We start from the raw sequence: 15,106 nt of genomic DNA, 5'->3' as shown, positions 1-15,106 counted from the left end.
AATATTTAAATACTTCTGATCCTGCTTCTTTGCATGCCAAGATTTTGATTAGAAGGTGATGAGGTAATTGGTCAGAAAAAAAGCTTTTCTGTTTTGTTGGTGACAGTATACATTTTGTAGCTTCCATGGTGTTGAAGAACAAATATACCTTAAATTAAATGCAACAGGAATGTAACTGGGGAGAGTTATGTGCAATTACAAATAAAGAAGAAATAAATTTGTGTTTGTACTTTGTAGATCTTGTAAATGCACAAAATCTTAAATACAGCTTTTTGATGTGTAAATCTTTTGTATGATACAGGTGATAAAGTTCGTGTCACAAATCATCAGTGTGGTTTTAACATATTGAAGTATGATCTTTTTCTAGTGCTAATCAGGTTTCAGAGCCTGAAAAACTGGAAAAACAAAGGAAAGTTGCACACTTAAGGGAACAGTTGAAGGCATTCCATGATGAAGAAATAATGATTGGTCAACAGGTGGATCAGTTTCAGCAGGCTGTATATAAGTGTAAGGAAGAACATGCTAGACTTAGGTAAGTTACGGTTTTTGAATGTAACTGTTTTCCTTTGCTTGAAGTTGCAAGAGGTCCCTTATGTGCCTGCGTTCCCTGAGGTATTAGGCTTCAGTTTTGTTTTTTTTTTTTCCTACTTTGTCTTAGGACTTGCTAAACATTTGTCTTTGGCACAACATGACTTAATTTTCCAGAAGTTTGTAGATTAAGAAGACTGTTTTGTTGTTAAAGGTGGCAGCTGTTACTAATTTAAAGCCTGATACACATCCATACCGTCAATTTAATGCTGCCCTTTCTCCCTCCCACCATCTGTCCCTTACTCTCTTACCGTCCTATGGGCAGACTATGATTTATGTTTTTTCATGTTGTTTAATACGCTAGTACATCCTGATATGATGTCACAAGTTATGTAACGTGATATATGGAAACAGATGCACCTTGGGGTAATTATTGTATCTTCAAATATAATATAAATAATAATGTAGTATAAATTCATAGAGGTTTTGAAGCAAGTGGTTCAAATACCAATTTAGCCCATACCCGAGCTAGAAAGATGAAGTACCCTTTGGCTTTGATTTGGAAACCTGAACAATGATTACTGAAGGGGATTGTGGTGATGATGTCATTTATTGTCTTAAGAGGTTGGAGAATTTTAGCTTATTGCACCTGATGCATTAGTTTAAAGGTCTTTTATCAGTTGTTGTAACCAACAGTTGTTGTAACCAACAGTTACTTTGTGTTTGGTTGAAGACTTTTGTACAAGACAGTGAAATTGAAGCATATAATTAGAAATAAAATAAATTTATTAGAAATTGTTAGAAATACAAGTGTCTTGTAAAACTGTTGCAAAGTAGTAATTTTCTTGATTGCTTTTTGTCTCGTGTTTCTCGAAATTATAAAAATATTGTTGCATGTGTGTAGCTTGCTGTACATTGAAGTATTGAGATCTTGATACACTGTCCTATTAGTACTTGAAAAATGAGACGTTATTTTAATCAAATTAAGGCTTCATAAGCTGTTGATACTCAAAAAAATTCTGCTCTCTTAGGAGAGAAGACTGTGATGCAAAGCAAGCAGTGGATGCCAAGCAGAAACAGCTGAGAGAGCTGAAAGATAGTAAAACAAATACCTTGAAAAGATTTGGACCACATATACCAGCGTTTCTTGAAGTAGTTGAAACAGCCTATAGGCAAGGACGCTTTAAACACAAACCTATTGGACCTTTAGGTAAGAATGACTGCTGAATAAGACATTGTTTCCTCGTGGGATTTATTGCTTGGCTGTTGATGTAAACAGTGATCTTTTAGAAAAATTATTTGTTCTTTAAGGACCTTCAGATGTATCTTTTTTTTCTGTACTTCCTGGACTAAAGGTTTTATCCTGGTAGGTTATCTTTTGCTTCTGTCCTTTTTATCGCATGAACTAGCTAACATCTGCTGGGTTTCCTCATCTTCCACCCTTTTTTTTTGTGAACGTATTTTATGTAGCTACAATAGCAAACTTTCCATGCACCCCTCTGACTCCCCCACGCTCTGTAAGCATTAGGCTGCTGTGCCTTGACTGCCTGTTCCTTGGTGGATAGCACTGTCCAGCTCTCGGACAGGTTTTGTTCCGAATGTCCGGTGGCTGACTTGTGGGCTTGTCAAACTTGAGATGTCTTGCATGGAGCAACTCGGAATCAATTGAGAATTTCTTGGAAAGCTTGGTTTTGTTAGTGTGTTTGACCAGCTCTGGCAGTGACTGCTGTTTTCAGTTTGTGAATGGGTGTAACGGCTTCAGCCTAATCTGGATGTAAGTGTAAAGGCCAAGTACTTAAAGACTTGGCATTTACTGCAGCGTAAGAATGTGCAAACACACGTACTACTGAAGACGGGTGATATAATGGAAATCTTCATGTTTGTTTAACTTGCAGCATAGTTGTTCCTCTGCCTTCACCCTTCAAGCATTAAATTGTTGATAATCAGTCTTTGGTATACTCCTGCTGAGCTGCCATAAAATTGGTACCTTAATGGAAGTTAGTAGTGACCTGTCAAAGATCTTAGAAGAAAATGTAAGCCTCAAAACATGTATAGGTGTTTCATAGAAAGAGAAATTGTATGTCTGTGTTCTCAGGGTAACTTGTCTGTTGTGGAGTTTTTATCTTTTAGTTACCTTCTTAATTTTTTTTTCTTCTTGTAAGAAGAGTTTATTTTAGACTCTTAAGAAATCCATGACACAACAAAACAAAAACCTCGAGTGGTAAAAAAGCACTACAGGATATTTTGCTATGGAACACAGCTCCTAAAGCCTTGTCTCATATGTTTATTTAGGTGCTTTCATTCATCCGAAAGATGCTGAACTGACCTTGGCTGTTGAAGCTTGTTTAAAGAGCTTTGTTCAGGCATTTTGCTGTGATAATCATAGCGATGAAAGAACTCTTCAGCTACTGATGGCGAAATATTATCCACATGGATTTAGACCTCAAATAATTGTAAATAAATTTCAGAATAAAGTTTATGATGTTAGACACAGGTAAGTTGTGTTTTGAATTTTATTGCTTAGCCTTAGTGGTTGAAATTATTATTAGCTGAAAATAATGATTTGTGATTTTTTTAAAAGCTCTTAGGTGAGCTTTATGAATGGTGGTTTTTTTTTCTCTTTTCTTCAGAGGAGTTCATCATCTGGAATTCCCATCGGTTCTCACAGCATTGGAAATAGATCATCCAGTGGTTGCCAATTGTTTGATTGATGTGAGGGGTATAGAAACAATCCTGCTGATCAAAGTAAGGCTCTACGCTCCCTATTGGTCTTTAAAGAAAAGCATTTTCTCTTTGCATGAAGCATATACAATATCTTCACTGATAGTGTCTGTAATGGACAGAAGAGGTAGAGAAAGATTGTTTTATTTTTATTTTTGCCCCTGTGAGGAGACATGAGGACCCTGATGGCTCAGTAGACCCCGACTGGGTCAGTTGTTGGTGTCAGTGCAGTATGTGTACATGTGCGTTTCCACTGGGAGGGCTCCTGGACAGGCCCTTGTGGCATTCAGTTGATGGTCAGCAATCCCACTTCAAACACTGTTGTCTGTCATGGGCGAGACAGAATAAACTGACAACCCACAGTGGATTTCGATACTGCAATTTATTTAAGAATCGGCAAGGTTAGAGCTTTTATTTCCGCACACTTGCTTGTTTCCCTGCCCCCCCCAACACTGCCTTCATAGCTCTCAACTTCTGTCACAGCAGGGCCATCACTGCTGGTCCAAGAAGGTCAGGCAGAAAATCTTGCCAGTTCCTGCTGTGCAGCCACTCACAGATACCTGTTTGGGCTGTTACTGGCTGAGAGCCATGGGCGTTCCCTGGGATTTGTCTCTACAGACCTCTCCCCATCTGTTTCTGGGATCTTCCCTGTTTGTTTCTGGAACGTTCACCAGCACCTTTCTGGGCTTCTAAGTGGTCTAGTTTCCCAGTCTAAACCATCTGTGTGCGTGTGATCAGCCACCTAACTGCTGTCGCTGTCTCATGTCTCCGTGTTAATTGGTGGGTTCAGGATGTGTCAGTTTTGTGTAGCCCAGGTGTTATAAAACTTGCAACCAGCCCCTACCAGCTGTACGTAGCAGCTGGTAGCTTGGTACCAGTTGTAGCTGTAGCAGGCTTTTGCTTGAAAGTCCAAAAGTTCCTTTTTGGGTATTCAACCACCCACTCTTACATGAAATCATCAGCCGCCCATTAGCATTCACAGCCTAATTTATGTTTCACCTACGGTGAACACTCTGCGGTGTTGAAGCATTTGAGATGAGAGTGTGAAAAGAAACACTGTTGTGGATAGAATCTGGTAAAATAAAAAAATAGCACTAATCAGCTATTAAGTAGGATTTGAATGAGGTGACTAGCAACTGGTGTTAAGATTACATACTATTTTGATGAGAATCTTATTTTTTTGATCACCATAAAAACATGTTAATGATTTGTTTTCTGTCATTATATGATTTCTGATCTTTACTGATTTTTGATTTTCTGTTACTACTGAAGATGCCAGCTCCAGCAGATAATATGACAGGTGAAACATTCAAAGACAAAAATAAGTTGTATGTATTTTTAATTAAGGAAAGCAGGGTATTCTATGAGCAGCAGAACTAATGATGCTTACTTTTTGTGGATTTTGTTTTTCTCCAAAACCACTCGTCCCAGTTTGTTCCCTGACATTCCTACTGGAAAACAGGCAGTTTATGCTTGGTCTGGTGTGGAGCTGACTGACTGTTTGGCAAGCACGGCTGTTACTGAGTGGGATGCGTAACAGCTGAACTTTTTAGGCTTTTTTAATGATAGGAATGCTAGTTTTTTGACCTTCCCCCTCCACCTTACCTAACCACTGGTTTTCGTAGCATTACTGTCTTTGAGCCCTACCTGAACAATTTGAACTGAATCTGAAAGACTGAGATCTGAAGATGATCTGAAAGAAATGGGTATTGTATGGAAGAAGTGATACTTCCGAATGGTGCTTGTGATCGCCTCGGACAAAGGCACTTGTCACCTTGTCACCACTTTGTGACATTGCACTGGCAATGTGTGGCTTTTTGGTGTTGTTTTTTTTTTTGTAATAGAATAAAATAAATGGCCAGCTAAACTAAATGGGTAGTTTTTGGGAACGTAAATGTCTTGCTCAACTAAGAAAAGCAGGTTCTTGACATTATAGGGTTTTTTCACATTCTTTCATTACTTTATTTCTTAATTTTCATTAGGAATTGAAATTATTTCTTGGTAAGAGCTTCTAGACAAGTTTTTAATTCATATCTTGAATTACGGTTGCTTTTCTGTTGGTATGATAAGACCATTGTATTTTTCAGAGTAGCCGTAAAGCTCGTGAAGTAATGCAGTTTAATCAGCCCCCAAAAAACTGTAGAGAAGCTTTCACTGCTGAAGGCGATCAGGTGTTTGAGAGACGTTACTACTCTTCTGACTACCTCAGACCCAAGTTCCTAAGCAAAGATGTTGAAGCAGAAATAAGGTTAGCATCTTGAAATGTTGTATTTGTAAAAAGTACGCTTGTTGACATGAACAGTAGAACTGTGTACTTGTCTGTTTGCATGTACGCTACTTTTCAGTCTCTCCGTTTTCTTCGAGACTTACGCTTCCTTTCTGACAGTTCTAGAAAACCTCTTTATTTCAGTGCCTTTCTGTTATAGGTACAAACCTGAGTTTACCTGCATATTTTTCAGCTTGTGGCATGTAAATCTTGCCCAGCAAGTAGGGATTTGCTAGGCTGAATACTCCAGGAAATCTAGCTGCCCTCTTTTTATTTTCTGGTTGCTGAAAAAGAGTAAGGAGTCCATGCTGTTTCTGTAAAAATCTGGTACCTGACCAGTGGTATCGTAGTTTACTTCAAAGGAAGCCTGGTTATTCAAACCAAAATTATGTTGGCCTGCATAGTCCTACTTGTTTCAAACTTTGCATCTGTGTGTTCTCAGGCTTTTGAATTCACTCATGGTAGGTGTCTCTGATAAATTTGACTTCCCCCTCTCTCCTCCTTCTTATTTTTTCAGTTGTGTTGTTTTCTCATTATTTTTAAAATGGTAATTTAAAAAGCCAAACATATTTCTAACTTTTAAACTTGAACTGTCATCAAGGAAACAGGTGACAATAGAATACTTTTGTTTTGAGGCTCAGATTATATTACAGACTTATTAAGTAAATATTTTAATTTTAGTATTAATAACTGATAGTGTAGACTGAATTGAATGTTAAAAATTTCTACAAACTCAAAAGTTTTATAACTACTTTGCTCATGTCAGTATACAAAGAACTTCACTCAAAGATTATCTTTAACATTCAAAGTGTTACAGGCATTTCGTTACCAACATTGCTATGGGGTTAAAAAGGAAAAATGTCTTCCCACCTCCACTCCCCTCAGAACTTAGCCTCAAGCAATGAGATATTTATCCAGAATAGTGTATGCAGTTTATTAAACACTGATTCTAGGATCAGACTTAATCAGTCCATTTCATGCATCTGTAGCGAGAGTTAAACACTTGCATTAAGGGTTGTGGGGGTTTATTTTTTACAGTAATATTAGTAAGGCTTCCCTTTTCTTTTTCTATCAAAGTTTTGCTGTCTATAAATAATAATGCAAAATAGCTTTGTTTTGCCTTTCAAATAGTTTTACCACAAACTGAAAGAATTAATTACGGAAATCTCTGGACATGACCTCCTTTGTGGAAGGAAAAGTATGAAACTAGATAAAATATTTTTTTTGACGTCTCTGTGAATGTATTGTCTTCCTGTCTGGAAGTGTTTTGTCCTCATCAAAGTATCTGTTTTCTCTCAAGATGCAGTAGTATTTTAAAAGTAACACCCCTGTTTAGTTCAAACATTTGGCCTCTTTGCAAAAATTGCTAACAGAGGTTATAGATGGTTCAAATTACATGAGTGGTTTATCTGCTAGGCATTGAACTGGGACCATCAAACAGCTGTCTGCTGGTTAACAAGTCTGAGTTCTGCTGTAGAGCTTTGGTGTTTCTTTACTGATTGCTCAAACCAGCCAATGCATAACAAACTTCAGAATTTTTTTTTTTTGGATGGCATGCTTTTTTACCCTTTGTCTTGCCATGCATTGAATTTTGTATATTTCTCTGTGTGTGCGTAATAAGTAATACCTGTGAAATATATAATATCTCAATATCACTTTTTTTATAAAGTCACTTGGAGAAAGAAATTGAAAACAAAAAGACACAGATGGCAGCATCTCAGCAACGTTTATATTCCATTGAAAATGAGATTAGGCAGAATGAAGATCATCTTCATGGTCATCGACGACACCAGAAAGAGCTACAGGTACAAAGTTAATGTTTAGAAACTGGTCAGTCTTTCCTTATTTCATTTTGACTTCTGCAATATATTTTGAGTGGATGATAGTATTTAATATTTATCCTTACTTTTGTTGTTTGCTTTCATGTTATTTACTTTTGTAGTATGTTTTCATCGTTTAGGACAGAATGACAGAGGTCACATCAATCGTAGCATATGCTGTTTCTATTTGGTATCTTTCTTTTTTTTTCTTCCTCTTGTGCTAAATCTCAGAAGTTTCTACTGCTTTTTTTCACACCAATAGGAAATTGTTGCAATATTTGATACAAGTTTCTTTTCCCTGCTTCTCCCTCCTTTATTTCTGTTGAGCCTTGCCTTTTCCTTCCCAGGATCTTGTTTCTCTTCATGCTCTTCATTTATATTCTTAACCATTTTAATACACTGAATATTTCACCTTTAAGCTTTTTCATAATGTTATGTTCTGTATAAGCCATTTTACAACCGCTAGTCATCTGTCTTTGTTTTGCAGTACTTCTAGGTAGGATATATATTTCTGGTGGCCAGTAATGTTACAGTTAGGCAGTATAAGATAATACACACTACATAAGGTTATATTCAGTAAATTACAAATAAGAACCAGCAAAAAAACTGGCGCATGGACTCAAATTGCTGAAGGTAAATATTTGAAGGAAAAACAAGATATATTTTATTCAATTGTCATGTTGAATGGAAATACAATTGTAACTCCATGATTTAAACTGTATGTGGCTTTCAGAACAAGTTATGTCTTATAAAAACGGATTCCACAGGTAAGTGGGAAGAGTACTGTCTTTTGTAGGCACCAATGAAAATAAAAGACCAAATGTCTTGCTTTCTGTGTTGATTTAAATGAACAAATGTGAACTTTTCTCTTTAGAAAAGCTTAAGAATATTTATTTTCTTTTTCTTTTCAGATAAAAATAAGAACAACAAATGCAGAAATAGCAGATCTTGAAAATATGGAAGAACACCAGTCAGTGGACATTCGTACATTAGTAAGAATAGATTATCAAATTATATCTAATAAGGATATGAAGTAATGTCATATAATATTGTCGGTGTTTTGAATAAGCAAATACTGTAGATTTTCAACTAGAGTACAAGTTGGATAAATAGTGAAGAATGTCTTTACAGAATGTCTACAAATACGGCAATGGCATAATTTTATTTAGTTTTGGTGAGTTTTTGTTTGGTCATGGTTTGTTTTTTTTTTTTTCTTCTGCCCTTTTTCAAGCCAGTAGCACCGCAGGTTTATGGAAAGCGAGGTGGTGTTGTAAGGGGATATTCCATACATTTTCTTCCCTTATTCCAGACCTGCAGTGCTGTAAAACTCTGGCTAGGGAGAAGAGGTGGTGTAGGTTTGGAGGTCAGAAGTGGTGCCATCAGAGCGTAGTAAAGGCCACTCTGGAGCATAATTTATGTCCCAGCACTGCCACTCTGTCCTGAACCCACTGTTTCTTGCTTTACTGTAGCTTCACCACGCAGAAGTTTTAAAGATCATATATCACCCTAGGGGAGGATCATGGTCGTATGATGATTTCTTCAAAGTTCTTAATCTTGTCTCTGTGTTCTTAAAATGCAGGCATAGTAGTTTAAGAGCAGAAAAAGATGTTTAGTAATCTATTACGATTTGCATGATGGTGGCCATGAATTTCAACTGTTACTCTGTAATAATCTAATATATGGATGGCCATCATTTAAATTCTGAGAATCATGCTGAGAGATGTTAATAAAAATCCTGACCACAGTTGTTTCAGCTGAATTCCATGCCAGTTTTCCCACTGTTTTATCTGGGATCAGCGAGTTACCCAGATTTTTTTTTTTGTCACTTCTGATATTGGTTGTTTTCATCACAACTGCCAAATAAAGTCCCCTTAATTTTCAGTCACATAATAAGGAAATTCCACTTTTGTGATTTGATTTAGTGGTCTCCTACAAGATCTGTCAGTCTCTTCTTTTGGGCTTTAGTGGCAACTACATGGAACTGTTAGTATTCTTGTTAGAGTATTGCATGTAGTCTTCTACCTTGATAGCGATGATAAAAATAAAAACCTTGTATGGTAATTTTCAAATGTTTGTCTACTTTTATTCTTAATTTTCATGTATTTTGACAGGAAGATGAAGCTGAAGAAAATAAGAGTAAGATGGAATCTGTAAAAAAAGATATGCAGCAGCAAAGCATAAAAATGGAAGAACTGAAAAATATTCTTCAGGTAGCGGAAAAAAAATTAGAAGAAATGAAAGAAAAAATTCATCAAGTAGAAGAAATTGCTGGTCCAATTAAGGTAGCAGTAATTTAATACTGCATTTTTAATTTGTTCTCTTTGTGTGCCAAGGGGAATTGGGTTAAAAGGAGGCAGGATAAAAGAGTATGCTCCTGGCTGATATGTTTAGGGCCTGCCTATGGAAATGGAAATAGAGCATTCCATGTAGAGCATGTCAAGCAATAAGGCTGGCAATATTTCAAAGGTGATGTTGATTGTTAAGTGTAGTTGCTGTACTGTTTTCTGTTTAAAGAGAGTTTGTTTCCAGGTATTTCTGGTCATGGACTGAAAAGGAAGGAAAAATAGTTTTCTTGACTTTCCTTTTTAGTGCATCACGTTTGTTGATCTGGTTTATTTGTTTGTTTATGATAAAGCCTGGCTAAGAATGTTCATAACTGGTCAGTTTTCAAAATAGCATTTGAAGTTCTGTATGCAATGGTTATTACTCTATAAAGTTGCATAATCACAGAAGGTACCAATACATAGTTTGAATTATTCAAGACTACAGAAGGCACCTGGGAATCACAGAGAAGTAGCAAGACTTAAAATAAATAGCAGAGTGGTGACATGCAAAATTTGGTATTGGCAAATAGAAGGTAATCTCACATTGTCAAGAAGAATTAATGGTTTGAAAAGAAAAATGGAAATAACGGGGTCCAGCATGTTTACGGTGTTGTAAGCTTGTAGGGGGATGGAATGAGGAAAATCTTAGAAAGATCACTATAGGAATCTTGTATGCCTCACTTAAATTGTATATTGCTGTGTAGTCAGACCAAATTAAAAAAGCAAGAGCAAACAAAAAGAGGAAGGAAACAGGTAAGGAAAATAACTGATAAATATATTGGTTATCATGTATCTAATATGGAAATTGTAAAGATATGTTCTATTTAAAAAGAACAGCGTAAGGAAAGAAAATAGATTTATTCAGAATATTAGAACATTATTGCTAGTTATTGAGCAATAGAGGGCAACTCTTAAATTCATGAAAGGATTTTAGATTAGATGTACTGCTGTGTTCTGCAGTTGTTTAATGTGTTCACATATACCAAGTTGTGGCTTTAAGGCAAGATTAGAAAAAGGTAAGAGCATCCGTTATTGTTGGTGATGGTTGGTTTTCTTGTTTGTTGTTTTGGTTTTTTGGGGGTGGAGTTGTTTTTTGGTTTGGGGTTGTTTTTTATTTTTGTCTGGCTGATGTCACATAGGCATCAGAAGTTCTGGCTATAATGTAGTGTATAAAATAAATGTGGTTTTTGCAGGATTAGGAGAAAGGATGGCTTTTTTCAGATCCAAACATCCCCTCAAGATATGATTCCTAAAAACGTGACAAGCATTTACTATGTCCTTGTCAGAATTGAGTATAGGCTTTCTGATAAGTTGCTGCTAAAGCTTTAGGAGTAGTCTTACTGAAAGCAAAATAAATTAGACCGTGTTGAAACCAACATAATTACCTGTGATGTCAGTAAACATTAGAGACATGCTTAGGAATCTACCCCAAACAGCTCACTTACCACCTCTTGATTTATTCCAAACAGGATGAATTAAACCAAGCTGACTCAGAAGTGGAAAACAGTAAACGCCGTTTGCAGCACTATGAGGAGAAACAGAAAGAACACTTGGCTTGCGTAAAAAGACATAAGGAATTACTGGCTGCCAAAGAAAAACAATTAGACGTAGGTGTAGGGTTTTTTCTGTATTGAAGTCAGATGGTCATGATTCTTCTAATATTTAATAATGAATCATTCCACTTCTACAATATAGAGACCATATTAATACTCAGCTACACTGAGTATTCTCTCAGCTATGTCTTACGGTGACTGCAGCTAAATCAAGTAAAAGTAATTTTGTATAAATTAATCTACACCTCTTTTTTGTCTGGTATAGCACCATTTTTGTCTTGACAAAGAAGTTAGGTGTTATCCATGTGTACAGACCTCATACCTGATCTTTTGAAGACTTATCTAATCCAGTTTTATTAACTAATTCTGAAATCACATCCACAAAGACTTTTGGAAGACTGTCCTATTTAAATATGGTGAATTTGGTTCCTTATTTATCTGTATTAGCTGAATAACTGTGAACATAGTAATGATCTCAGGTGGATACAGTTCTTAGCACTGAAATAACTACCTATCTGTAAATTTTGTTAGTAAAATTGTTAATAATAACTAGGCTGGCTCTGATAACTACACAAAGAACAATATGAAAATGTTGTTCTTGCTTCAAACCTGTTTTTTCCATAGCACAAAATATTTGTTGTGAAGACTAAATAGATTTTTAAAAAATGTAACAATAACAGAGTTTCAAACTTTACTTTAGGAAAAAATTGCACAAGCTAGGCAAATCTACTCAGAGCGCATAGAGGTCAGCAGAACTGTTAAGAGTCTTGATGCGGAAATGAATCGCTTGAGAGAGAGGATAAATTCAGAAAATGATCGCCATGGAAACAGAGAAGAAATAGTACAGTAAGTCATCTTTAATGTCTAAAGTAGTTCAGGTAAGATGGAAAAGATGGGAGAAAGGAGAGCTTTCTTACTGACTCATAATGCCTTTATATGTGTTTTTAGTACTTAAACGCTGTACGAAGGTATGGAAACATGCTGCGCTGATTGCTCAGGCAGCCAGTACCGAGCAGGTTTAGGAGTGTTGAACTACCCTCCAGTGATTTTAGGCAGTGGCTGTACCATACAAAGTTACCATTGATCAGATGCTCTCTTAGTGTGTAGAAGTATCCCCATTGTATCTCCATGGTGCAAACATAACTGGCTGTTGTTCTGTGCTGCAATGAGCATTAAGCATACTCCTAGTCTGAACAACTAATACGGAAGCTAGGCAGTTACTTGAGGTTTTGACTCCAGTATGTTTCAAGGGATCACTCACCTCGGATATTCTTGAGCATGGGAAGCCCAGTCGTTCGTTCCCCCTGGGGTAAAAGTTTCCTTTCAAAAGAATTAGAAGTAAAACTTAATTTTTGACCACTTTTCATTTGTGAACAGTGTCTTACTTGTCTCATCAAATGCTTTTAGCTTTAACATAGATCCTCAGAAGAGAAGTTTTTATTTTAATGTTTTGGTTATAAAATCAGTTTTCAGCATTTACAATAGCTCGGTTTTAATGTAATGCATGTTAATCCTAGACTTTCTTTAATTAAAACAGGCAATTTCATGATGCAAAGGAAAGATATGAGGATGCAAACAGTAAAGTAAAGAATTTAAAGAAATTCATTAGACTGCTGGAAGAAATAATGACACAGAGATTCAAAATATATCGGCAGTTCTTAAGGTGAGTTAACTGTACTGTAATTTCAGGTTTCAGATAAACTAACATGTGTACGTAAGTATGTGCACATATTCCAGGGTGAAAATTACAGAGCAGACCTGTGAGATTGAGGTATCTTGAAGGCGGTATTGACAGCAATCTTTCTAACCTAATCTTGCTCCCAGATCCAGTACTGTTGTGCCTGACGGTTTAGGGGCAGCCTGGACTGACAGCAGGAAAAACAACGTGGTCGGTGGAGGCCATATCTTGTCTCACACCAAAGGCCTTGACTATGACTTAATCCAAGGCAGTTTTGTTTCAGTGATTCAGTGCTGGTTTTGGTCAGTAAAATATCAGCGACATACTGGCATTGAATTCGTCTGGACTGTCACTTATTTTCATTGAGTAGAATGAGTGGTGCTGTGCTAACATAATTTCATTGTGGGCCAAACACTTTTGCTCTGACCCGTGCTGAAAAAAAAAAAATCACAATCTTTATTCAGATTCTGCAGTTTGACAGCCTCTGCGGTCACGGAATGTCCATGCCAGGAGTGCACCCCTTGCTTCTTGCTTCAGTCCCTTAGCATCCTGTACCTACCAGTGAGGATTTTTGGTGGCCTCCCTTCAGAAGGACTGATGGTCTGTTTTCCAGTGCAGTCCTTCATCGTTTGTCATTCCCTTCAGCAGAAATCGAGGGATATCTGTGTTGGCTCTGCTTTTTGTACTTCTTGCCCTGGGATTTGGAGGGGGTGCCGGTATGATCCTGACGAATAGTAATGATCAGGAGAATCCCAGCCTTTGCAGGTGGAAGTATAGAAATAGTAGTGGGTGAGATTTACCTGCAGAATCTGGTGCTTGCCTTACAGTGCTGACATATGTCCAACTGAATCCTGTTCCTAGCACCCAAATTTGAGTGTGAATCCCACTTTAAGATGTGTTAAAGCACTAGAGTTCTTTCTTTAAGGAACTGTGATGTACTGTCTGGTGTCTGTGTGCTAGAATCGGGGTAGGGGGAAGGGGGTGGGAGGAGAAATTAATACGCAACACTGTTTAATGTCCAGAGTCTAGCAGAGCCCATGTAGATTCTTTACTATCCTTACTGTGCCGTCCAAATACTGGGTAGGAAAGTAGTGCAATGTGGTCATTTTCTGTTGAAGTTGTGGAAGAAAGGTGTAAAAAGCTTTCAGCCTGTTGAAACAGACTCCTAGAGAATGCAAAGCCTGTACATCTGCATTTCTTACCTTTTTACTTTGTGGCAGTGATTCTCTCCAGTATGTCCAGTATCCACTGTCGCTTGCTCCAGAGCGTAATTGATTTGGGAAAATGTTATAAATGGAGCAAGAGCTTAATATTTAAGATTTTATGGTGTGGAACTGTTGATAAAACTCTGTTGTCACTTTTTCATGTATTTTAAACCTTAGTGACTTAATGTTTGTGTGCTTGATTTAATGGATTTAAGACTCCTGTCTTTACGATGCAAACTGTACTTTGACCACTTATTACGTCTTCGAGCTTGCTCTGGAAAAATACTTTTTGATCACAAGAATGAGACACTTTCAATAACAGTAAGTTATTTTATATTACTTATCATAATGTGTGATAAATCATTATTATTATTTTTAATATCACCTGCTAGAACATGCATTGCAAAGGACAGAATGAATTGTTCTCCCCTCTCCAAAATGTGATGTGCTAGGATGTTGCTGAAAACGAGCAAGAACAAAAAACATCTTGCCACTTTATATGGGCTGATTGCTAGGAATACATTTGGACTGTCGTCTTATGCTGAGGATAAGAATTCACTAACAAGTCATCCTAGTCACACTTCCAAAATTACTCATTCCTATTTTCATTGATGAGAAATTTCCTTTTATTTGTGTGATTGTTTAATGTCTCCAGTTGTTATTTTAAACAACTTCTAATGGCTGAAAGCTTCAATGTTACGGATTTTTTTTCTGTGTGTGTTTTAACATAGCTCCCACAAAAGTTTTAGTCATGGGGGTATTGTGTTTCTGTGGGAGACTTCAGTTTTAGGAACTGAGGGGAAAAGTGTGTAGTGACAATATAAATAGGTATTGACACAGTCCTAATTAAACAGGTGACGTATATGTATCTGAAGAACTCAAACTCAGTCCATAAAATGTCAAGTCATTACCTGGCTGTACCAGAATGCTTTGCTTTTTATAGCTGATGTTTCATGTTTCTCATGCAAGCACTCTCTATTTTGTCAAGGAAGGTAAACTGAAAAAAGAAAA

General features: G+C 36.8%; 1 protein-coding gene across 3 annotated transcripts in view; it reads left to right on the top strand.

Annotated features, from left to right (window-relative positions):
* The window catches only part of SMC6 (structural maintenance of chromosomes 6), a 38,083-nt gene that overhangs the window by 16,146 nt on the left and 6,831 nt on the right, over positions 1 to 15,106 (top strand). The window contains exons 13-24 of one of the 3 annotated variants that reach the window (XM_075414872.1): positions 368 to 532; positions 1,560 to 1,738; positions 2,821 to 3,022; positions 3,159 to 3,273; positions 5,337 to 5,497; positions 7,185 to 7,320; positions 8,247 to 8,327; positions 9,447 to 9,617; positions 11,129 to 11,266; positions 11,913 to 12,058; positions 12,750 to 12,875; positions 14,311 to 14,416. In XM_075414872.1, the coding sequence (XP_075270987.1) occupies positions 368 to 532; positions 1,560 to 1,738; positions 2,821 to 3,022; positions 3,159 to 3,273; positions 5,337 to 5,497; positions 7,185 to 7,320; positions 8,247 to 8,327; positions 9,447 to 9,617; positions 11,129 to 11,266; positions 11,913 to 12,058; positions 12,750 to 12,875; positions 14,311 to 14,416 (1,726 nt within the window). Of the gene's footprint in view, positions 1 to 367; positions 533 to 1,559; positions 1,739 to 2,820; positions 3,023 to 3,158; positions 3,274 to 5,336; positions 5,498 to 7,184; positions 7,321 to 8,246; positions 8,328 to 9,446; positions 9,618 to 11,128; positions 11,267 to 11,912; positions 12,059 to 12,749; positions 12,876 to 14,272; positions 14,417 to 15,106 lie in introns of those variants that run through there. The other 2 variants (XM_075414874.1, XM_075414873.1) reach the window with 2 other exon arrangements.

This window comes from Opisthocomus hoazin, chromosome 2, assembly GCF_030867145.1.
Source record: "Opisthocomus hoazin isolate bOpiHoa1 chromosome 2, bOpiHoa1.hap1, whole genome shotgun sequence".
Lineage (NCBI taxonomy): Eukaryota > Metazoa > Chordata > Aves > Opisthocomiformes > Opisthocomidae > Opisthocomus > Opisthocomus hoazin.
This window is presented reverse-complemented; position numbering and strand designations above follow the sequence as displayed.